This window comes from Propithecus coquereli, unplaced genomic scaffold, assembly GCF_000956105.1.
Source record: "Propithecus coquereli isolate 6110/MARCELLA unplaced genomic scaffold, Pcoq_1.0 Scaffold7, whole genome shotgun sequence".
Taxonomy (NCBI): Eukaryota; Metazoa; Chordata; class Mammalia; order Primates; family Indriidae; genus Propithecus; species Propithecus coquereli.
The window spans coordinates 5,723,105-5,747,318 of record NW_012153062.1 but is presented as its reverse complement, the minus strand read 5'-3'; the positions used below and the strand labels follow the sequence as shown (position 1 = coordinate 5,747,318).

Genomic DNA, 24,214 nt, shown 5'->3' with positions numbered 1-24,214 from the left:
GCAGCACAGAATACCAATTCACACAGAATGTGAATCTGGCCTTATTTCCACTCACCATGCCAGACCAGGAGCCTTCAAGCACTTCCAGAGGGCAGCTCCAGGGTTTGACCTAGTCTCAAACCATCAAGTTCAGAAGGCCCAGGGAGATTTCACTTCTCTATGACTTGAGACACAAAAAAAGTCATCTCAAGCTGCACTGGCAGAGCAATGTCTGGTCTGAGGAGTTACCCAGACAAGTAAGTCCCAGGCAGGAGCAGTTGCGGTTCTGTCCCACATACCTGTTCATCTAACAGAGCGGAAGGTGCCAGAACCAGGCAGCAGAGAGATGCTACTCAGAGCCTAGAAGTCCACCCCCAGAAGATGCTGAGATACACCCAATTCTGAAACAGCAGTGTCTCTGTCTCAGATCACAAAATGTGTATAAGGACTCACTGCTTTGTCATTAGGCAAGATAGAAGTGATGTCAGAGATGCAAGGTTGCATCACAGAAGTGTCAGCATGAAAAGACAGAATTTTTTGTTGAAAGCCTCCTATATATGATATTTTGGGGGAGGCAAAAGAGGAATAGTGTACATGCAAACAGTCTAGAGCAGAGGTCAGCAAATTTTTTCTGTAAAGGGTTCTGTTAGGCTTTGTGGGCCGCACTATCACAACTACAGACAGTGCCAATTTAACAATGGTTCAATTTATGATTTTTTGACTTTATGATGGTGCAAAAATGATACTCATTCAGCAGAAACCGTACTTTGAATTTTGATCATTTCCTGGGCTAGCGATATGCAGTATGATGCTCTCTTGTGATACTGGGCAGCTAGTAGGGGTTAGGACCTCAACATATCTCTTTGGGGAACACAGTTCAACCCACAGCAGCATCCCAGCACCCACTCCAAACTATACAATTGCTTTGCTCAGAAAAACCTGAGCCATGGCCCCCAGTCGGCCCCCAATCACAAAGGTAAATGATTGGTACCCCACAGTGTGCTGTGTGGCCAGATGATTCCACCTACCTGCCAGCTAATGGAAGTGTTCTGAGCATGTTATAAGGTGGGCTAGGCTAAGCTATGAAGTGCAGTAGGTTAGATGTATTGAATGCATTTTCAGCTTACGATGTGTTTATTGGCATGTAACCCCATGGTAAGTGGAGGAGCATCAGTACTCAACCCCACCATTATAGTATGAAAACAGCCATAGGCAATACATAAACAAACGGGCATGGCTGTGTTCCAATGAAACTTTATGCACAATGAAATCTGAATTTTATATAATTTGCCAGTCTTCTTTTAACTTTTTAAAAACCATTTGAAAATATACAATCCATTTTTAGCTTGTAGCCATAAAAAAACAGGCAGTGTGTCAGATTTAGTCTTGATCTATAGTTTGCTGACCCCCTGGTTTAAAGATATCCTCAAATGCTCATGAATTAATATAATGTCATTGTGGTAGCAACATTTCCAAATGGAAATATCTTTTCCTAAAATATTTACTGGCTTCTGGCAAGATGCCAGGCACTAGTGTGGCCGCTGGAATTGCCCCTGGCTTCTTCTCCCTCACCTGCATCATTTAAGTCCTGCCAGGATCTGTCACTTCCCTTATGAAATGGGTCTAATTCTATCTTTAAAAGGCCTCAACCACTTGGCCTGACTTTCCATTCCCACTGCCACTGTCTTTGCTTAGGCTCTCGTTAACGCTTTTCTCCTAGTCCGACTTTACCAAACAATTATGAACACGTGGTATATGCTCAAACATATCTGTTAAATGAGCCAATGTAGTAAAAAAATCTATAGGCTCAGCACTTGCTCCATCTAATCAGGGATCTGGCTATCTCAAAATGGAAAACTTCCCTTGCTGAGGTAGCAGTACTTAAGGGGTAAAATATAAGGTTTTAGCTTGCTTTTTATAATAAAATCAAGCTTATTGAGTACAATTTGCACTTGGTTAAGAGTCACCAATTTTAGTACAATTTTATGAGCTTTGACAAATGCCCACAGTCAGGTAACTACCACCACAATCAAGGTATTTCTATTTTTGTCACCCGTAAAGTTTCTTTGCAGCTGACCTCTGACCCCTACCCCTTTTCAATCATTGTTTTCTGTCACTGTAAGTTTTGTCTTTTCCAGAATGTCATACAAATGTAATTATAGAGTATGTATATGTAGCCTTTTGAGACTGTCTAGTTTCTAAGTTTTTTGCTGTTGTTGTTAAGACAGAATCTTGCTCTGTCACCCTGGCTAGAGTGCAGTGGCGTCATCCTAATTCACTGCAACCTCAAACTCCTGGGCTCCAGTGAAGCTCCTGCCTCAGCCTCCTGAGTAGCTGGTACTACAGGCATGCGCCATGATGCCCAGCTAATTTTTCTGTTTTTAGTAGAGATGGGGTATCACTCTTGCTTAGGCTGGTCTTAAGTGATCCTCCTGCCTTGGCCTCCCAGAGTGCTAGGATTACAGGCGTGAGCCACCACCCCAGCTGAGACTGTCTACTTTCACTCAGCGTAATATACGTGAGATTCATCCATGTTTTGTGAGTATCAATAGTCTATTTCTTTTTACCGCTGAATAGTATGCCATTGTATGGGTGTACTACAGTTTGTTCACCAGTTGAAGGACATTTGGGTTGTTTCCAGTTTTTCTCAGTTATGAATATCACTATAAACACGCACATACAGACTTTCATATGGACATGTTTTCATGGTAAGGTTTTATTTTATAGAAATGGCTACATTTTCATAGACCTGAAGGATAAGATTCCACTGAATGAGGAACTGGCCTCCAGCCCATTCTTCTGTCTCCCCACCCTGCCTCAGCATTTTTTAAAAATCGCAGTGACACTAAGCCTTCCAAGAATATTGCAGAGAATGTTTTGGGGCACAGTGGGAGAAGGTGGACGGGAGCTCCCTGTCGTTCCCCTGCACGGGGGCCCCAGAGCGAGCCAGGGCTGCTCCACATTCATTGCTGGCTGTGTCTGATCTCTGGTCCCACAGGGGCGGCGCTGGCTCTGCTGATGTGCACACTCAGGCAAAAACTTGCAGAGCCAGCCAATCGGCCCATTATTGGGTTCATATAACTTGTTAAAATCTCACGGAATGTACAGCGTGCCATTGTTTTTGTAAGTCCCTTTCATGACTTTGTGAGCTGGCTAATTCAGAGCAGACTGGCCTGTTTTCCTGCTGGAAGAAAAGGCTTTTCCCAAAGACAGCTATTTAACCGTGACCATGGCCGCAGCCATCTTGAGCACAAAGGGGAGCTGAAGCCATGCTGCCCCTTCTCCCGCCACGGTCTCAACAGCCAGGGAGCTGTTTGCTGCTGGAATTCACATAATTACTCCTTGTTTAATCTGCTGGGTGACCTAATGAATCCCCAGAGACTGCCCAGTTTGTAAAGTCAGCAGACCTAGAAGATCCTTTGGGAAGGAGCACTTTCGGAGCATTAACCCCAAGAGGACTGCTCTCAAGTCTCTCCGGGCCCTTCTGCACTCAGAAGGGAGAAGTGGGAGGGCTGTGGTCCCTACGCAGGATGACAGCTCCAGGCCCATCCTGTCCTGCTCCTACCCTGCACAGCAAACTCAGAGACTGCAAGTCATTTTATTAAAGCTCACAGTGGGTCTAACAAGAACCCACCAAGGCTGACTACAAAAGAAAGAGGATATTTGTTCACTAGGAACCTGGCCAGGAACAAAAGGCTGCATTCCATCCTGACACTTCCTCACTGCGGCCGCCTGGAGAGCAGCCTTTGTCCACAGGCCAGCAGAGCGCGGCTTACAGCCAGCCCCGCCACAAAAAGCACTTACCTACTCACGACCAATTTGAAAAAACAGGCATCTTGAGTTTTCTTTTCTACTTTGCTACATTTTCCAATTTATCTTTTTTTAAGGACAATTTATTTTAAAATGAAAAATCTATAATAAACATTTCTTCTAAAAGAAAAATCACTCAGCTCTGTCCCAGCCAATCACTTCCTCTTCTAAAAAAGATACTTTAACCACCCTCAGAAAAGAGACTCTTTACTAAAATAACTGTAGGGCTTAAAGTAACTAGTCTTCAGCCCAAAAGGAAGATGGTATAAAGGGGAAGGAGACTGGCAACAATATAGATTTATAAAATTTAGTGCAATGGCTGGGGGCAACTTCTGAAGCTCAAAGAAGTAGCTCCAGGGGGGGAAAAATGAAAACAATGATAAATGAGTGAGATAAAAATGATAAAAGCAGATTTCATAGGTTCAAAGGGGTTATAAAAGTGAAACATAATGGATCACAAAGCAACTGCAGGATTGCTGGGGGTAAATCTCCAATCCTAGGAAGTAACATGATGGGTGGGAAATTATTCTCTGTCATGTCTTTGGTTGTAATGCCTGAGATACAACATGAAATGCTACCCTTGTTCCAATCAATATGGCAATTTTATGATCAAGAGTGATAGTGTAATTAAGAACTCCTTACTACTTGCTAAAAAATCTTCCCCTCCAACCTATTACTGGCATAGAAAATCCTGAAAATGTTCAGCTGGAAGGAACATTAGTCCACCCCAAGGTTTTCTAGTTGTGGGAAAGATGGAGCCCAGAGAGGGGGTAAGTCCAAGGTCATACTGCTAATTAGAACCAGTGTGTGGCCCCAGCTCCCCTCCCTGGGGCATTCTTAGGGATATGTAACTTGAAGTGTCTGTTGGAATGCTATCTGGAAAGGGTAACATGCTGAGCTATCACCATTTATTAACATTTTAGCACAACTTATTTTAGCAAATTTTCTGAGCAACTACTTGACACAGATCTAAGAAACTGGACACGGAGTAAATACATTTTAATGGGGGTAAAAATATGGCCAAACACAACGTGGGCAGTAAGTAGGTAGAGCAGTACAGAAGACAAAACTCCACTTCACAGTTTTGCCTAAGGTTATGGCTCTAAAAACTATTTCCTCCCATTAAAAAAAAATGTTGGTTTTATCTAGGGTGAGGTATGTTAGGTACGCAGAGGAAAATTCCAAAGCTGTACACCACTAACCGAAGTCGCTAACTACGTGGTAAGCAGCAGAAGGAAGGTGGAGGTTTCCAGCTTTCTAATCTGGAAGAAGCAGTCCTTCAGAGACAGTGACAGAGAATCAATTACATCTGATTACAGAAAAGGACCTTATGATTATACAAAAGAGTTAAAAACAGAACTGCAAGACGATCACATTTTGAGCCACTGTGGACAAAAAAAATTTGTGAGAGGAGAGGAGAGGTCTAGGAAAACAAGTAAACAGTAGGAAAAAAAAAAAACACTCTCTTTTCGAAGGGCCACAATTAAAGAGACAGAAACAGTGAGGAGTGAGATCCGCAAATCCCTGGGCTACTTTGGGCCTGCTATTTATTTTCCTATCACATCCAAACATCGAACTGAGCCCTTAGGGTCTTGGTGCTGTTGTGGGGCCCAGCAGGAGGCCAGCCTGCTGGACAAGGTAAAAGCACCACCAGACAGCCCTGTGGCTTCCCAGCCATGCACATTTCCCTCCATCCCTCCCTCAAGAACTACTCGTAGCTAAGCAACCAGAAACCAGTCCCCTTTCAGGCCATGTTAATGTGCTGCAGCACAAATGGTACAGGACAGCGAGCTAGCAGGACACAGAATGCAAACCGGGCAGAATGCAATTTTGGAGTCTTTCTCCACCCAGCTCTCTCCTGCTATGACACTGAAGTCCCATCCTTGTGGGTCAGCCTCAGCGCCCTGACTCCCCCGACCCCAGGATGCAGGAGGCAGTCCCAGACCTCACTCTTCCATCTGGGTACAGGGAAATGGGGTGTGTGTGGAATGGCTGGAAAGTCTCCCAGTGGGGAGGAGAGCAGCACTTAAAGACACAGAGGGAGGCCTGGGACCGGAGTTATGTCAGGACTTGGACTGCTGTCCACAGCTGGGGCTTCCACTGCCCAGAGGAGGAGACTCAGGCAGGGATCACATCGCTCCCCATTCTGGGGTCACAATGAATCCCTAAAAATTTGACGTTTTCACTCTTGTTTTTTCAGCCAATGAATCTGACCCTGACAGAAGGGCCCCTCATCATGCAACATTCTTCACATAGAATTTCTACTTTTCTCCATGCCGAGAGGCATTAAGGGCACCAGAGTATTGCAGGGAAGAAATATCTCAAAGTCAAGGGGGCCAAACTATACCCCACTTTCTCTAGAACTCTCTCTACTGGTTCTACTGGTGCTTTCCCCTCTTCCATCCATCCTCTGGTCTACGGAGGGAGGAAAGGCCAAAACTCTGGGGGAAGGCATGGGGTACACAGCACTGTGACCAGCCTAAATACTCTGAAACTGAGGTGCTGCCCTTGTAATAGTGAAGACGGAATGTGGCTCCTAAGGAGTAAGCTCTTGAACACCTAACTCATGCCACAATTCCTCCTAAGAGGTAATAATATACATTATCATAAATCCAAGAAACTAGGTGTGATAATCAGACTTCTCTCTTCTGTAGGAGGATTTCAGTTCTCAAAAATAAAAGAAAATAAATATATACACCCAAAAAATAGAAGGCAGGGCAGGGGGACTGAGGGAAGAAGTGAAAAGTATCTTTTCTTTCGGCTCAGCAGGAAAATATAGTTTAGAAGGATTGAATATTTAGAGCATTGACTGCCAGCCCCTCTAGAAAGTAGCATATTACTACTTGGTCCCAGATTAGCCGCCGAGTAAGAGGTTGACTGTTGGAAAGGAGAGGACAGCTCATAAAGTCTCAGAGGGCCTTCGGTCCTCCACTGAAGGTAAACATAAGTCCTCATCTACCGTTCCAAAATCCAGAAAACTCTGAAAACTAACTTTTAAAAAAGTAGCTCATTGAGCAGCAAAACTAATCCAATCTCATTTGGTGGCAAAATGTAACACGAACTACATAAAATTATTTGTCATCTATTTATCCCTCTTACTGTGAATATTCACGTTACTATGGAGATAATGTTTGATTACGGGGTTCTGACCCTAGACCTCTTTGGGGGTATTACACACATGCATCATATTACCTTTCTTAGAAAAGAGTCTGAATTTTAAAACACATCTGGCTCCGAGGGCCAGATAAAGGGAAAACACTGTAGTCCTGCACTAGGATGACGTGAGACCATACCAAATTTACCAACGGCTTGAGAGTCAAATTTCCTCCTGGTTGTTTCAGACAATCTAGCCAGCTTTCCACACAAACCCGGCTACAGCTTTTTTTGGCAACACCGTATTAGAAAGGGGCAGCCTATTACGCAGGGTCAGGACTACATGTTAAATCCTGGTTTCCTACCTTCACGTATTCCAGAGTTGGGTCCATAGGATGTGGATCCCTGAAAAGAGAAAACGTAAATATGAGAACAATTGGGAATAACACATTCTTACATTAAGTAAAATGTTATTTTTACTTTACCAACATTATTTCACCCTATTCATTTACGTTTTTAGGCTGGGCCCCAGGCAGACATGGATTTGTTTCATGATGGGTGGGTGGGGGGTGGGAGATACCACCGTGATATCAGTCTAGAAGCTCCGCATGCTTCCCTGCGAAATTCAGGCCCCAGAATGTTAGACTATTTATGTGTAGGAATTCTGGATTTACTTGAGCATAAAAACAGAAAGTCTGAAGCAAAGTGCTTGGAGGGCAGAGGTGGGAGGCAAGCAAGACTGCATGCGGGAACGCGTGGCACTTTCAAGCACTGATGGTGCCCAGGTAGATTCCCACACAGTCCCCACCAGGCAGTGATGTCCAGCCAACCCTGACAGGAAGAAAACAGCGGCTCAGGTGGGCAGAGCGGGTGCCCAAGGTCATGCAGCAGGCCTGGGTGAGGGAGGGAGCGGAGCCTTTCTCTCTTACTGCTGGCTCCCGGAGTAAACCTGAGCAACTCATCCCAATTTTTCTTTGTCCCCCAGTGTTTTCATCCCACCATCTAACGGCTGCTCTTATGTCTATCGTAATAATACATCGGATTGACTAGACAATTAAAAGTAAACACCAGTGAGTGGCACTAACGAAGGCGACTTAAGGGAAAGATCTAAGGCAAAAGGAGCAGAAGGGGGACAGGAAAGCTAATGTTTTCAAGGCTTGCAGGGTTATAGTGAGGTGTCACCCACCCTGACTGTGAAAATACAGCTCCTTGAGAGACTTAAACTTCAAAAAATCAACACATTCCCACAGAGAGATGCAATCATTTAAAAATGACAGAATGGCTCTGAAGACAGCAAGGCTAGTGTCTCCTCTGCAGGGGGTTCCTTGGCATAGCTACGGAGAGGCCACGCCCATCAGCAGGCAGGGGATCCCTGCTGGTGAGCAGTCTCCTCTGGAGGAAGGAGGAAGGAGGAAGGTGTGGATGCTTCTCTGGCTTTGGAGACAGCCACCAGAGATGGGAGACTACAGCACTCTTGCACAAGAACACGAAGGCCAGAGCCCAGGGCACAAGCAGTCCTGACCCCACAGGTCAGGGACACAATCCATCTCATGATGGAAATGGATCCAAACCCCAAGCCATCCTTGGACTGGATTGTCCATTGAGGACTGTGCATGGGGCGCATGCGCAGAGGCGGGATGGCGTCCAAGATTCTCCTCTGCAGATTGGGTTGTGAAAAGAATCCCTTTGCAGGGCCAAAGGACTGGAGAAGAGCTTAAGCTTGCAGTCCCTGAGTGCACTCCCATCAAAGAGCGTTATCAATCAGTCTTTCTAAGCCTTCAAACCAGGCATACTCTGCCTTCGAGCTGGTGTTCGAACTGGTGTTCGTTTCATCAGGCATCTTTTCCCAAAGCAGAAAGGAGTCTGTCTGCTTCAACAGGTCACCCTCCTTTCGAGGTCTTTGTAGTGTCAGTGCCATGCTCACCCCCTCATGTGCATACACGGATGTCATCAGGCTTTGGGACCTTGGAACCACCCAGCTAGTGACTAAAAACTTTGTCAGCAGCATTTTGGCTGTGCTTCCCCCTTTAAGTTCTTAAACCCCTGGTTTTCTACTGAATTAACATTTTAGGCTTATAGGCATTGTTTGTCCTAGTGGTCTGGCCCTGGGAATACAGAAAAATGTTAGATCCACTGAAATGCTGTTTTTCATCTTCATGTTTCTATTTTTATGTACATTTTAAAATGTACTTTATATGCATGCATATATGTCTTAACACATGGATATATATATAGGTACATACTGCCCAAATTGAAGGTTCTCAAACCTTTTGGTCTCAGGATCCCTTTAACACTCTAAATCCCAAAGAACTTTTGTTTATGTGGGTTATATCTACTGAGAATTGACATTAGAAATTAAAACTGAGAAATTTTCAAGATATTAATTCTATTTTAAAAAACCATTTACACGTTTAAACAACATTTTAATGCAAAATAGATGTTTTTCATGACAAAAATTTAGTGAGAAGAGTGACATTGTTTTACATTTTAAAAAATCTTTTTAATGTCTATCTTAGCAGAAGACAGCTGAATTTTCATATCTACTTCTGCATTCAATATGTTGTGTGATAGGTCTTGGCTGAAATAAATGAAAAAAATCCATCCCCACACAGATATGCAACTGGAAAAGAAAAGGGTATTTGAATAGACTTTCAGATAATTATGGATATTCTTCTTTGATGCCATACCAAAAGTCGACAAGTGAAAGGTTAGTTGTAATATGGAATCTAAAACTTATTTCTCACTCTTTTGTGTATACCTTGCACTTTGAATGAACCTTTATCCATGTTTGATTCTATAACCAGTATTCTGGAAAATACAGGTTTACTGACTTATGCAGATCTTCCAAATTGACACATTTCAATATAATATTTAAAAAAACCTCACATTTGTTAATATTACCACTGATCTCCTCAGAGAAGTTATTAGGTACAGTGTCCTTCAGTATCCATGTGGGACTGGTTCTAGGACCCCCTCCTCTGCCCCCACCCCAAGGATAGCAAAAATCCATGGATGCTCAAGTCCCTTATATAAAACGGTGTCGTATTTGCATATAATGTACCTACGTCCTCCCATATATTATACTTTAAGTCATCTTTAGATTACTTATAATACCTGATACAATGTAAATGCTATGTAAACAGTTGTTATGCTGTATTGTTCAGGAAATAATGACAAGAAAAAAGTACATGTTTAGTACAGACAAAACCATCCTTTTTTTTACGCAGATATTTTCAATCTACAGTTGGTGGAATCCATGGATGAGGAGCCCAGTTACAGAAGGCTGACCGTATGAGGAACTATCAAGTTCATGGTGAAAGGCACGAGTTTTTCAAAATTCTAATTTTCACTTGAAAGCTTGGATTTTTTTCATTGGCAATTAACACTGTCAATTATTTTCCTAGAGCTTCATTTCATTCATTTTTGGGAAAATATCTATCAAATACTAATATCATATAGTCATGACTTGTGATTTTTAACTCTCTTTTTTTAAGCATGCCACATGTCATTATTTTAGTAATTTTGTTTACAATTGTTCCTAGGATCTTTTGCCTTAACCACCAGATTTGGTTGTAAAATCCTTTTCCTTTTCCTTTTGAAAGCTCAATGTTCCTCGCCGCACTCCCTGAGCTAGTTCTCTCAGGAGAAACCTCCAGCTCTCTCAGGGAGCAGGTGCGATAACAAAATGCTGTGCCTGGTTGTTCCTGAGGCAGCACTGGCTGGTTAGCAGTGTCCCCACACACAGGTGGTGTCACCTGGAGGTAGGTGGCCTGTGCTCTCCCCACAGCCTTGCTGTCTCAGTTAGAACAACCTCTTAATTGTACTCTTTTAATTTTTCCTTTCTGGTTCCTTGAGTCAGGGCTTCAGAAGACAACTTTGAAAGGCGTTTATGGTGAAAGGTGTTTAAGAATGCTTTTCAAGCAGGTAACATGTCATGAAAAAAGTGGCTAGTTTAGGTTATAATCCAAGCACATAATAAGAGCTTTTCCTTCTACATGACCATCTTACTTTGGTATGCAGCATAAATATTTGATATCTACTTCCTATTTTGTTACACAAAATATTAAAAAGATGGATATTCAAGAGTTGAGATTTAATATGAATTTTTTTACCTTTTCATCAAAGACATTCTTAAGAGAAACAAATTTTTTTAAAAGAACTCTGAGAACACAGAGGGGAGGAATGCAGCAACTACTCGCACAGTTTGGTGGCACTGCTTTGCTTTGCACTGAGGCACAGCAATTTCATCCACTATTGCTTTTGCACCATCAGTGCAAATGCTGACACAGTGAAAAAGGCAAATGACATCTTAGTGTTGTCATGAAAATAGTTTAGTTAGATCTTATAAATCCCCTAACAGGATCTCAGGGACCCCCAGGGGTCCATAGATCATATTTTGAAAGCCACTATACTAAATAAATAAGTACCCATACATTAGCTGTAGGCTCGAATATTTTTACCAAAAGATCTACAATCAATAGATACCATACCAAAGGCTCAGGCTACAGAGGCAAAAATATTATAATAAAAAAATGGGACTACATCAAACTAAAAAGCTTCTGCACAGCAAAGGAAACAATCAACAAAATGGAATGGTAGCCTACAGACCCCACATTATATAAGGGGTTATAATATGTAAAATGTATAAAGAACTTATACAACTCAATAGCAGAAAAACAAACAATCCAATTAAAAATGGGCAAAAGATCCAAGCAGACATTTCTTTCAACAAGACATAAAATAGGCAACAGTTGTGTGAAAAGGTGCTCAACATCCTTAATCATGAGGAAAAAGCAAATGAAAACCACTGTGAGATGTTAACTCACACCTGTTAGCACAGCTATTATCAAAAATCAAAAGACAACAAATATTTGTGAGCGTATGGAGAAAAGGGAACCCTTGGATACTGTTAGTGGGAATGTAGATTGGTACAGCCATTAGGGAAAACCGTAAGGAGGTTTCTAAAGACCCCAGATGAATGGACTACCTTATGACCCAAAGGAGATGAAATCATCACCTCGTAAAGATATCTGCACTCTCATTCACCGCAGCATTATTCACAATAGATATGGAAACAACTAAGTGTCCACTGATGGACGAGTGGATACAGAACTGTGGTGCAGTCAAGACTCTGGAGACCCCTTTCTCAAAGTGTCTGTCATTTTTCTTCATCTCTCACTGATTACTAGTCTGCTGACAACAGGGGTACAACAATTGACACACATAGGTTTGCTCTTTGTCCTTCAAAATCTTCCCCATTCTTGCATGATTCAACACATCTGCAGCATTTATCATTTCCTTACCACCTTGAACTTGTTCTCCCACTACTTTCATTTATCTTAATAGGAGTTTCAACACCTGTGATATGTATCACACAATACCTTCTGCACCCAAAGGAGTCCGTTAATGTTCCTAGGAGTTCTCAAAATCAAGTACAAACTCAGCAACTACCATGGAAGGCAGCATCATAATGGCTGAGACCAAAACAATCACCAAACTCTCTCACGGAGCCAGGGACAGCTTTGTCCTGCTAACTTGCAACATCCCTAAGTTGAAACTTCCTAAGTGAAAGGGCTTTGATGTTTCTCATTCTAAATTTAATGAACTGGCATTTTAATTAAGCACAGAGAAGGACCCCAGATGAATGACTTAAAAGTGTAATCTACAAGTACCATGGCAGAACAATGTTCGTTTTCCAGAAGCCAATAATACAACTGTTTAATATAAATGACTTCTTTCTAAAGTTGCGCTGTCCAATATGATAGTCTCTAGTCACAGGGACTATTTAAATTAAAGCTAAATAAACTTAAAAATTCAGTTCCGCAGTTGCACTAGTCACATTGCAAGTGTTCAATAGCCACATGTGGCTAGCAGCTATCATGTTGCACAATTCAATGACAGAACATTTCCAACATTGCAAAAAGCTCTATTGGGCAGTGATGTTTTAGAGAAAACACTTCTAAATAGAAAATCACTCTGCTTCCATGAAGACTCTCATTTTGCTACTCTTGGTTATGGTTAGTGAACAAAGTACCAAAGGAGATTTGAGGTGCTCTCACATACATACAGGGTTGCCCTAAACAATGGCATCAGAGGCCAACAGTATGACAAAGTTCCTATACATTATTTTCTTGAAATGTAGCTTTTCTTTTTCACTTGAAACTCTGAAATATTTCAATGCCAGTGGACTATTTCTATTTGTGAAAAGTAACGTGTCATTCAAACATTGCATTTGATGAATGATTCGAATCCAGTAAAATCATATAAAAAGCCACCCAAACCATTCCCTTGAAGCGTCTGCAATAACAGTAATGCTTTTGAGGTCAGGGTTTTAGTTCTGCTTTAGTAGGAGGCACAGTGGGATGGAGGAGAGAGGCGTTATGTGTACAATTAAATGGTTTGAACTTGATCTCTCTCCAAAAGCTACTCCTGGTAAGTGGAGGTTGCACATTCAAAAATGAAAAGGGATGGTCTTTTTAATGAGGCTTGACTGAAGTTCTCCACGAGAACTCAAAAAGAGACTTAAAAACTAAGGTCTTAAATGGAAGCGATGAACACAATAAGAAAAAGAAGGAAGAAAATAAACAATTTTCTGTTAATTGGCCAAAGAGGTTTGGGGTTTGTTTTCCCAGCTAACTCTCCTATAAACCATCGGTGAGTGCTTGATTAGATTTCTGTCTTACTTGTGATTGAAACTTCCTAATTCGTAATACTACTTCTAATATCCTGATAGCAGAGCTAAGGACCAGCTATTTGGAAGCCCCGAATTACACAAGAAGCCTTGTTTTCCTTTCCTCCCCGAGAAGGTCAGCCATTACCCCAGCCCAGCCAAGACTGCCTCTCCCAGCAGGGGGTCTAGGTCCAACCTCCTCCAGGAAGCCCTCCCTGAGGAACCCTCAGAGGACAAGGAACACCATCCCTGGCCCCAAAGAACCAGGCAGAAAAAATTAAGCAGCATAAGAAAAATATAATAACCAGGGTGAGAAGACTGAGAATAGGAACAGCCAACTGCTGGAGGCCAAGGGCCCTGGGCTAAGGGAGGACACAGACTGCTCTGCACCTCCTGGTTTCCTTCTCTTCTGCCAAGAGAAGTGTGTTATGGTAGAGGGTCAAACAGGAGCATGGAGGAGTCCACCCTGGGTGCACTGGAGACATCTTGGGGTGGAGGAGCAGGCATGTGGGGAGAGCACAGACCACCTGCCTCAATGTGACCCCATCGTGGCGTGGGGACACTGCTAGCTGCACAGCGCCTGGCCTACCCAACACTGTTACGCACCGGCTCCCCAAGAGAGCTGGAGGTTTAGCCTGAGAGAACTAGCTCAGGGAGTGCACTGAGTTTTCATGGGCATCTTCAGAGAAAGGGAGAGGGAATGTCCCAGCTTTCAACAGGTGAAATGAAATAAATAAATAGTATGTGACTGGAAAAAAAGTGGTGAATGGAAAAGAATTTTACAATTAAATCTGGTGATGATCAACACATAAATGCACATATAAGAATAACATCTATTGGATGTTGGGGGGGGAGGAGGGAGGAAGGGACAGGTATTTGGATACACAAAGAGTGCAATGCGCACCACCTGAAGGATGGACATATTTGAAACTCAGACTTAGAGGGGGAGGGGGGGCAAGGGCAACATACGTAACCTAAACATCTGTACCCCCATAATATGCTGAAATTAAAAAAAAAAAAAACTAAAAAAAAAAAAACAAAAATCTGGTGAAAACAGCAGATCCTAGGCAAAATTTTAATCAGAATGAGATATTAAACACCTAAAAAAAGGAGTTACGATTGCAAATCTGACTATATTTCCTTTTGTGATATGATGAATAGACTAGTAGGTCTAAGGAATGCTATAATTAAATTATATCTGGATTTCAGCAAAGTCATGACATTGTTATGACCAAACAAGTTACAGGACCCCAAGTTATTTAGTATTCAATAAGATAGATTAGTTTTGAACTGAACAACCAGCATCCCTCCCAAACCCCTACCAAAAAATAAACAATAATAAACAAACCACTGATTGCCTAGAAAGGTCCTTATTAGCCAGAAGTGCTCCATCCAAGCTCCCATTCTATTCAGACTATTCTGATACCTTAGATGAGAACCATGATGTATAGTGATCAAATTCATGTGATAGGCACTCTAGCTGAGGGATTGTGAGCACAGGCTACGAAGCCAGACTACGGGGTTCAGACACGGCCTCTACTACTTATTACCGTGTGAACCTGGACATAGTCCACCATGTGAACACAACCTCTCTACGGCTCAGTTTTGCCATCTGTAAATGGGAATAATAGGAATAATAGTATTTGTATCATATGATGGTTGTGGAAACAGAATGAAGGTGAAATTAACTTACCAAAATATTTAAAACAGTGGCTGGCATATAGTAAGTAATATATGGGCATATATTAAGTGCTCTAAGTGTGAGCTGTATATTAAATAACATTACTAAGTCTCACCCTATTCTGCCCCCCCCACCAAATAATTTAGGTGATGGGCAAAATCTAACCAGATGAGATGGAACAGGGATAAATTTTGAACTTCTAATTTAAAAATTCCATTTTTGCAAGTAGGTGGGGAAGATGTGAAATTTAGTGGACCAAGTTTAATTATGAAGTAGCACGGTTCTCAAAGATGCTAATGGGACCCTAGACTACATTGACAGATTAAAAACCAGAACAAGGCTGGGCCCGATTGCTCATGCCTGTAATTCCAGCACTTTGGGAGGCCAAGGCAGGAGAATCACTTGAGGCCAGGAGTTTGAGACCAACCTGGGCAACATAGTGAGACCCCATCTCCACAAAACATAGAAAAATTAGCCAGGTGTGGTGGCACATGCCTGTAGTCCCAGCTACTTTGGAGGTGAGGCAGGAGGATTGCTTGAGTCTAGGAATTTGAGGCTGCAGTGAGCTATGATGATGCCACTGCACTCCAGCCTGGGCAATAGAGCTAGACCCTGCTCAAGACAAAAACAAAAACAAAACAAAACCACCAGAATGAAAGGAGGTAGGAGCCATTTGTCAGAGCACATGTGGAATATTCACTTACATTCTGAAACACTGGATCTCCAGGACAGATCCAGAAAACCAGCAACCAGGAGAGAGAGGGTTTTGAAACCACATGACATGAGGAAAAACTGAAAGGAAGAGGAACATTTAGCCTGGGGAAGAGTGGCTTGTCATCTGATTGTCATCCACCAGCTAAGGGTTTCCACATGGAAGAAAGAGCAAATGTTCTGTTTAGGCGGGCTGAGAGGGGACCTATGGGGAGGAGTATTTTAGCCCCAGTTAGGGAAGTACTTTCCAACAACTAACACCTCTTAAAAGGGATGAACTGCCTTTGCAAGACGCACATGAAGGTCAGTGGTCATCTGTTGATGGGAAGGCAGGATGGCCCTCTGTCCAGGCTGTTGTAAAAAGCTAGGGTGTGAGGGCAGAGACTACATCTGTCTTTTAAAAACAACAACAAAACATTTATTGAGCACTTGCTTTATACTAAAGCGATTTACATAAACTGGAAGATTTCATCCTCATAATACTGCGAAGGAGGTGGGACTGTGCCCAATTTGCAGATGACAAAGCAGAGGGCACCCAGCTAGGAAGATGAGCAGCTGGGGTTTGAGCCAGGCGTTCTGACTAACTGCATTACACCACATGTCCAGCACAGTGACAGCAAATCGTCAGGCTCTCAGGAACGCTGGTTGATAGACTCAATTAGATGTACAGTTGCTCATTCAACATTGAGCTATGAAAAAGCACAGGTAAGTTGCTAGGTAACGGTCTCCCATTCTGGCCTTAACTCTACTCCCCTCCCCATCCCTTTCATAAAAAGTGAAGCCAAGAGAAGCCATACCCTGTTTTGGAAACCAGAATAAATCTCCCAAGCCCATGTCAACACTGATTTCACTAGGCCTGTGGAAGAAATTAGCACTGGGTCCCCAGTGCTGATAACATGACATGTTAGCAGGGACAAACCAGAGGCACTCTGCGGAAATAAGACTAAAAAATAGTCAGGCGAACCACTCGGAGAATTTTCTACAGAGATATTTGGTACTTTCCACAGACTCATTCTGCTTTTCATCTAAAAGGCCTGAGAGCAAAGCAAAGAATAAAACTGAAGTCCCCTCTTGGCCCTGCCCCCAAATGAACTCTGCAAGGCCTGCTGAGGGAGCCTTGTTCACTCTGTCATGAGAGCAAAGGGGAGTCCAAGTATTTCAGATTCTAGCTTCAGTGCTCCAAGGCGTCCCTCCTGTATCCTCATATTCTTCTCGTCCTCTTTTTTAAAGAGCCAAGGGAAGGAACAGAAGGACAGTATCATAAAACCAAGTTACTGTGCTACAAAGCCAAAAGCTTTTAAAATCAATGCCTTGATCCAAATAAAAATTATATTTAAATGCAGAAGTGCCGTGTCACATTTCTCAGCCAGCCACCTGGGCCCAGCTAACCAGAAAGAAGACGTTCTCCACATACGAACTCCCTTCCCGGTGAGCTAGAAAACACAGCGGCTGGCCCTACAGCCCCAGCCTCTGGTTTGAAATAGAATATCCAATTATTCATACAGCAAACAGTCCTTGAACCAGAGATTTATATTCTCTAAGAGAGATCACTAGAAAACAAACAGAGGAACTTGGCAATATAAATGAAAAGGTTTTTAAAAAAAATAATTTTGTTTGGCTTATGCCAATTATGAATCCTCACCCTCGTGAGTCCATGCTGTGTGCATCTCTGCTTACGGCCAGGGTCTGGCGGGCAGCTGCCCCACTGCGGACCGTCCACAGAGAAGGCAGCAGGGTGAAACTGGACTCTCTTGCTATTTTGCTTTTAAGTTTATTAAGTTTAAATAACATCACTGTGTCTGTTTTGGCTAAATCATTCCTTCCAGTGTCCCACTTTTTAAAGTTCAAACTTTAGGAACGTTTAGTTGAGTCACAGAAGTAATATATTTACTATTGTAGCTTGTTTCTCATCAGTAACCAGACTGATAATTTCCTCCCTCTTAACAAGACCCTTGATCCATAAGTGTTTTTGCTATTTTGAGTTAAGAGGTTCCCTTTAAAGCAAAATTTCACTAATACAGACCTTCCTTTCTGAGTAGTTGGAATACAGATGGGGAAGGAAGGTCATTCTGTCTGTCTTAAATTACAGAATGTTTTAAATGAATGACTGTTTACTTCTTTAAATATAGAATTAATAGCTGACGGTATTGCCAAACAAATATCCCTTTACATATAACATAAAATGGGATGGTTTGTAATAAGATCACTATTTCATGCGAGGAGGAATGTGAGAAACTAGGTGCAACTATGACAGACTGAATCGGATAAAGGCTTCCCTTAAACTCCTGCACACTGGTAATTTGCAGAATCGGCACCTCCTCTGTGCACATGGCACGGTGTCTTTATTTCAGCTCGTTGTACTGTGTGTTTATCTGTACATGGTCTCTCCCTTTACCAGGTGAACTCTCCAAGAGTAACGACAGTCTACTTCCCGCCCAGCATCTTCCGTGGTTCTTGTATTCATCCCACAAATGGCATCAAGCATCTACAAGATGCCACACACTAGCCTAGGCAATGGAAACTCAGGAACCAAAGACAGAGTCCCGGCTGCCAGAGAGGTTGCAGGCAAGTGGGGAAGACAGACCAACAGACCCAACGCAGTTCGGGTTGGGCAAAAGGTGCCAGCAGGTGGGAAACACTGTGGAGGGGCCTACAGGCAACTTCTGAGCTAAATTGTGAGGGCTGAGTGGGGACTTGTTTTGGTGAAGAAGCCACGGGGTAGGTGGTGACGAAAAACACCCTGGGCAATGGGAGAAGCACGCGCAAAGGTACAGGGTCACAAGACAACGTGGCGCGTGTCGGGCACTGCAAGCTGTTCAGGAATCAACGCCACCTCAGTCCAGACCACCATCATCCCTCGCTGGGCCCTGCTTCATCCCAGCTCTGCAATCTGCTCTCCCCCAGCAGCCAGAGTGATCCTTCCTCAGACTGCACCCGCCTCATCAGAACCAAACCCTCAAGTCCTCACTAGGGCCTGCAAGCCTGGCTGGCGTGACCCCAGCCAGCTCTCCAACTTCATGGTGGTAGGCAGAATCCTAAAGACGGCCCCCGAGATTCCTGTCCCCTAGCTATTCAATCACATACTAATCTAGTGTTTAGATTAGTCCTGCTGCAAAGGAGTTTTGCAGGTGGGATTAAGATCCTCACTCAGCCGACTTCAAAAGATGGTGGTTATCCGGGTGGGCCTGAGGTGGAGCACGAGGGGTTTCTGACACAAGGGATCCGCTGCTGGTGCGATGTTGTCAGAGGGCCTGTGAGAAGGCCCAGGCACGGAACTGCAGATGGTCTCCAGGGCATGGGAGCCGCCCTCGCTGATAGCCAAGAAACAGAGACCTCGGTCCTACAACCGCAAGGAACTAAATGCTGCCAATTACCCGAATGAGCATGGAGGCAGCTTCTTCCCCAGAGCTGACATATTGTGTGCGAGACCCCCTGAACTGAGACCCCCGCTGAGCTACACCAGATTTCTGACCTACGAAACTGTGGGCTGGTGAATGGATGTGAAGTTGCCAAGGTTTTGTTACACAGCAAAAGAAAACTAATACGCCCGTTGTCTATTCCACTCTTCCATCCCAGCCACACTGACTTTTTCTTCTGTTGCTCAAACATGCCACGCCTGCCCCTGCCTCAGTGCCTTGGCATGGACCGTTCCTCCCCCAGACACTCAGGGGCTCAGCCCCTCGCACCATTCAGGTCTCTGCTCAAACATCTCCTCAGAGACCTTCCTTAACGGTTCTCTCTAGATTAGCACCACTACTACCCTCTATCTCCTGTCTGTCTTAATATTTTCCCATCGTCTCTGACATTGTAGCAGGGTCGGTCTTTCCCCTGGAACACAAGCCTCCAAGGGTGGGGCTCTGTCTGCTTTATTCACCTCGGTGTCCCCAGTGCTCTGCTCCTGGCAGCTGCCCAGCGACAATCTGTCAGATTAACAAAAAAGAGGACGAACAGAAGCGCAGGGTTGGAGGAGGCCTGGGACGGTGAGGGGCTGGGACAGGAGATGGGGAGGAGGCCCAGCCAGACCATACAAGGCTTGTGAGCTACAAGAGCACACATAGATGTTGTCATGAAAGCGAGGGGATTTGTTGAAGGATCTCAAGCTGGAAAATAATCAGAGATTTGTGTTTTGTAAAAAGTCCCCCTGCAGCAGCATGGAAAGCAGATTAGTTGCAGGGCAAGATGGAGCTGGGAAGACCAAAGGAGTTGTTGGGGTCATCTGGGTGAGAGATGAGACTTGGGCTGCAGTGTGGGAGGCGGAGGGGATGGTGTCCGGACTTAAGAAATTCTCCCAAGGGAAAACAGGATTGGTAAATGACTGGCTTTGGTGGGTGAAAGGGAAGAGAGAGGGAAGGACACTCACCGGATTCTTCCCAGGGGGACTAAGTAGGTGGTGTCTGGCACATGGCAGGGACTCAATACGTTGGTCAAGAATGAATTGGCAAGCCCCTTTGCCCCTAAGCACTACACTATACTAACTTTTAAGGCTACTGGGATCTGAATTCATTAGACTTCCCCTCATTATCACCCATTTTCCATGATTAGCGGTACACAGATACCTGCTGCCACTCAACTACTGAATGTCTCCAATAAGGTCTCCTTCCCTCTCAACTAACAAATGAGTTACTCTCAGGAGGGTCTTTCACATCCCTCAAATCATGGACACAAAAATATTTCCCTAAAAGTACAATGAAATATAACAAATATTTAAGGAATCCCTTCACACCAACAAAAATAGTTAACTCACGAAGGAAAAGCAAAGAACAAAATGAAGTAGCTGTGCAGAAACTAGTTAAGAATGCCCGATTTTACATAACCCTTTGTTCTTCTCCACCACCCCCGCCTGGGGAGCAGCCACTGCTTATCTTGTCTTTCCACTGGGCCATAAGCTCCAGGAGGGCAGGGGCTACTTCTATCTTGCTCATTATGTATACTGAGCCCTTAGAACAGTACTTGTCACATAGCAGCCATTTAATAAACAAGGGCAAATACGGACAAATAAAAATATAAACCATAGGCTGGGCACAGTGGCTCACTGCCGTAATCCCAGCACTTTGGGAGGCTGAAGGAGAAGTATCACTTGAGCCCAGGAGTTTGAGACCAGCCTGGACAACAAGCAAGACCCAATTTTTTAACAAAAAAATTTAAAAATTAGCTGGGCACAGCAGCTAGTGCCTGTAATCCCAGCTGCTTGGGCGGCTCAGGCAGGAGGACTGCTCGAGCCCTAGGAATTCCGGTCTGGGCAACAGAACAAGACCTTATCTCTATTTAAAGAAAAAAAGGTACATGTATACACACCACAAATAACCAACCTTGTATTATATCTATATAATTCAATTAAAGCCTCAGAAAATTAAAAATTTCTACCATGGGACTTTCATTTGCTCAATAGGATAAACCAGATTTTCTGAAAACCAAATGACAGTTAAATTATAGATATATTTTCAAATACATTGTTGAATTCATAAGAAAATTAAATTCTCGAGAAACGCACACACATATTCAAAACAGATACAGAAACAGACAACAAATGAAGAATATAAAACATAAATAACAACAACAAAAGAAAGCAGGGAAGACAAGCTCTGGGTCCATAAAAGTGAGCAGCTTGCCCTGAAGGCCTGCAGGAGGTCTGAACCATCAAGCAGTCAAAAAAGAAAGAATGTGCTAAAAACAAAACGAAACATGCTGCACCAAAGGGAACCAAGAAGGAAACCTACTGTCTCCACCACAAATTCTCATGGGAAAAATAATGGCATTAATAAAATTTCCCCTAAGAATTTGTAACCACAGGTCTTCATGTTGGTTGGGAATTCAAATTTATACGACCTGTTTTGACAGAGAAATCCAAAACTGAGAAATTAAAACATCTGGGTTGGTGGTGCCACTAGCAAGAGAAGTATGTGTATCTTTTTTGGAGGAAAATTTGTTCTACAGAATGCTGCTCAGGATATCCACAAATTTCATTATAAATTCCCTTTCAGAAATAACCATATATAATGGGAAACAAGCTCCATAATGAGCAAAGTCAGCAGAAATAATAATAGATTGAGATACTCAAAGACTTTAGATATTAGAATATCAGAAACAGGCTATAAAATAATGATGCATGATACATTTTTTAAAAGATGAAATCAAAAGTGATCTAAGAATAAACAGGCAGATAAAAAATAACTTAATTTCTCGAAATAAAAAACTATTAATATAATCAATTAAAACACAAAACTCAGTGGCTAAGTCAAATGACAAATTAGACATGATTGAAGAAAATATTTATGAATTAAAACAAAGATGTAAAGAAATTACACAGAACATGGTACAGAGAGAAAAAGCAATGGAAAATATTAGAGAGACACTGAAAGTACAATGAGAAGGCCTAAGTATTATACATTTAACCAGAGCTCTAGAAGGAGAAAATTGAGAGAAAGGAAAAAAGCAGTGGTTAAAGAAAAGAAGATGGGAAATCTTGAAAATTAATGAAAGATACCAGTCCCCAGACTCAGGCGCACCAATGAATCTCAAGCAGTATAAACCAAAAATAAATTTACCTGGACACATTGTAATGAAACTACGGCCTATCAAAGATAAAGTCCTAAAAGCAGGCAAAGAGCAAAGAAAGGCTGCCCCCAGAGCATGACAATCAGACTGACAGATTTTTACCAGCCAAAAGGGAAAGTGAGGCACTCAAAATTTTGTCCCCAGCAAAACCATCAAGAACAAGGGTGAATAAAGACAAGTTTAGACAAACAAAAACAGAGAATACCCTTTAGGAAAAAGGAAAAGGAAGCCAGAGGAAAAGCCCAAGACTTATGAATGAATGATGGACAAAGAAACTGATATACGTGTAGGTAACTCCAAACCAGCACTGATGGCATAAAACAAGACGGATGTCTAATTCGTGGAGTTTAGAATAAGACAAACTACTACCTCGCACCTATTAGGATGGCTACTAACAAAAAACAGAGAACACCAAGTGTTGGTGGAGATGTAGAAAAATCAGAATCCTTGTGCGTTGTTGGTGGGAACATAAGATGATACAGCTGCTGCAGAAAACAGTACGGTGGTTCCTCAAAAAATTGCAAACAGAATTACCATATGATCCAGCAATTCCACTGCTGGGTATATACCCCAAAGAACTGAAAGTAGAGTCTAAAAGACATATTTTATACCCATGTTCATAGCAGCATTATTCACAAAAGCCAAAAGGTGGACACAACCCAAGTGTCCACCGACAGAAGAATAGACCAGCAAAATGAGTTACATACATAATACGATGGAATATTATTCAGTCTTAGAAAGGAAGGAAATTCTGACACATGCTACAATATGGATTGACCTTGACATTATGCTAAGTGAAATAGAAGAACATAAAAGAACAAATAGAATATGGTTTCACCTAGACGAGGTAGTCAAATTCACAGAGACAGAAAGCAGACTGGTGTTTCTAGTGACCAGGGGGAGGGGGAAATGAGGAGTTGCCGTTTAATGGCACAGATTATCAGTTTTGCAAGATGAAGAGAGTTCTGGAGATTGTATAATGACGTCAATGTACTTATTAACACTACTGAACTGTTTTCTTAAAAATGGTTAAGATGGTAAATTTGATGTGAGGTATATTTTACCACAATTAAAAATATTTTAAAATAAAAAAATAAAGACAAACTAAAATACAGGGCAACAATGGTATAAAAACCAAGAGGAAGGTGACCAGAGTCAGTGTTCTAAGGTCCTTATATTGCTCAGACAGAAATAAAGGTATCGTTTTACTTTATGTTTTATAAAGTAATACAAGGGTATTTTAAAAGCAGCCGCCAAGTGCGCCTGTAGCCCTCGCGGTGAATACTTGGGAGGATGAGCCGGGAGGGTTGGCGGAGCGCGGGAGTTGGAGCCCGCAGTGAGCTGTGATCACACCACTGCACTCGGTCTGGGCAACAGAGCGAGACTCTGTTTCGAAAAAAGAAAAAAAAAAACAAAACTAACCAGTAAATGAATAAGAGTATTTTTAAAAAGACAATTCAAAATAAGGTGATAACAAAAATGCATAATTTTTTAAAAAATATAGTACAGAATTACAGAATAAGCAGCTATAACCTAAATATATCACTAAATACAACTGTAACTAGCAATTATAAGAGATTTTCAGAATATAGGATACAGTTAAAGTGGTATTTTGAAGGAAATATATAGCTTTAAATGCTTATTTTTAGAAAAGACTGAGAATTAATTAAGAGTTCAGTTTAAGTTAAAACAGAACAAATGAAGAAAACAGAACA

At 42.5% G+C, this 24,214-nt stretch overlaps 1 protein-coding gene across 1 annotated transcript in view; it reads right to left on the bottom strand.

Annotated features, from left to right (window-relative positions):
* Window positions 1–24,214, bottom strand: part of BCAR3 (breast cancer anti-estrogen resistance 3) — a 109,426-nt gene that overhangs the window by 63,827 nt on the left and 21,385 nt on the right. Inside the window, exon 3 of the mRNA XM_012661120.1 lies at window positions 7,248–7,287. Within this exon, the coding sequence (XP_012516574.1) occupies window positions 7,248–7,287 (40 nt within the window). The remainder of the gene's footprint in view (window positions 1–7,247; window positions 7,288–24,214) is intronic.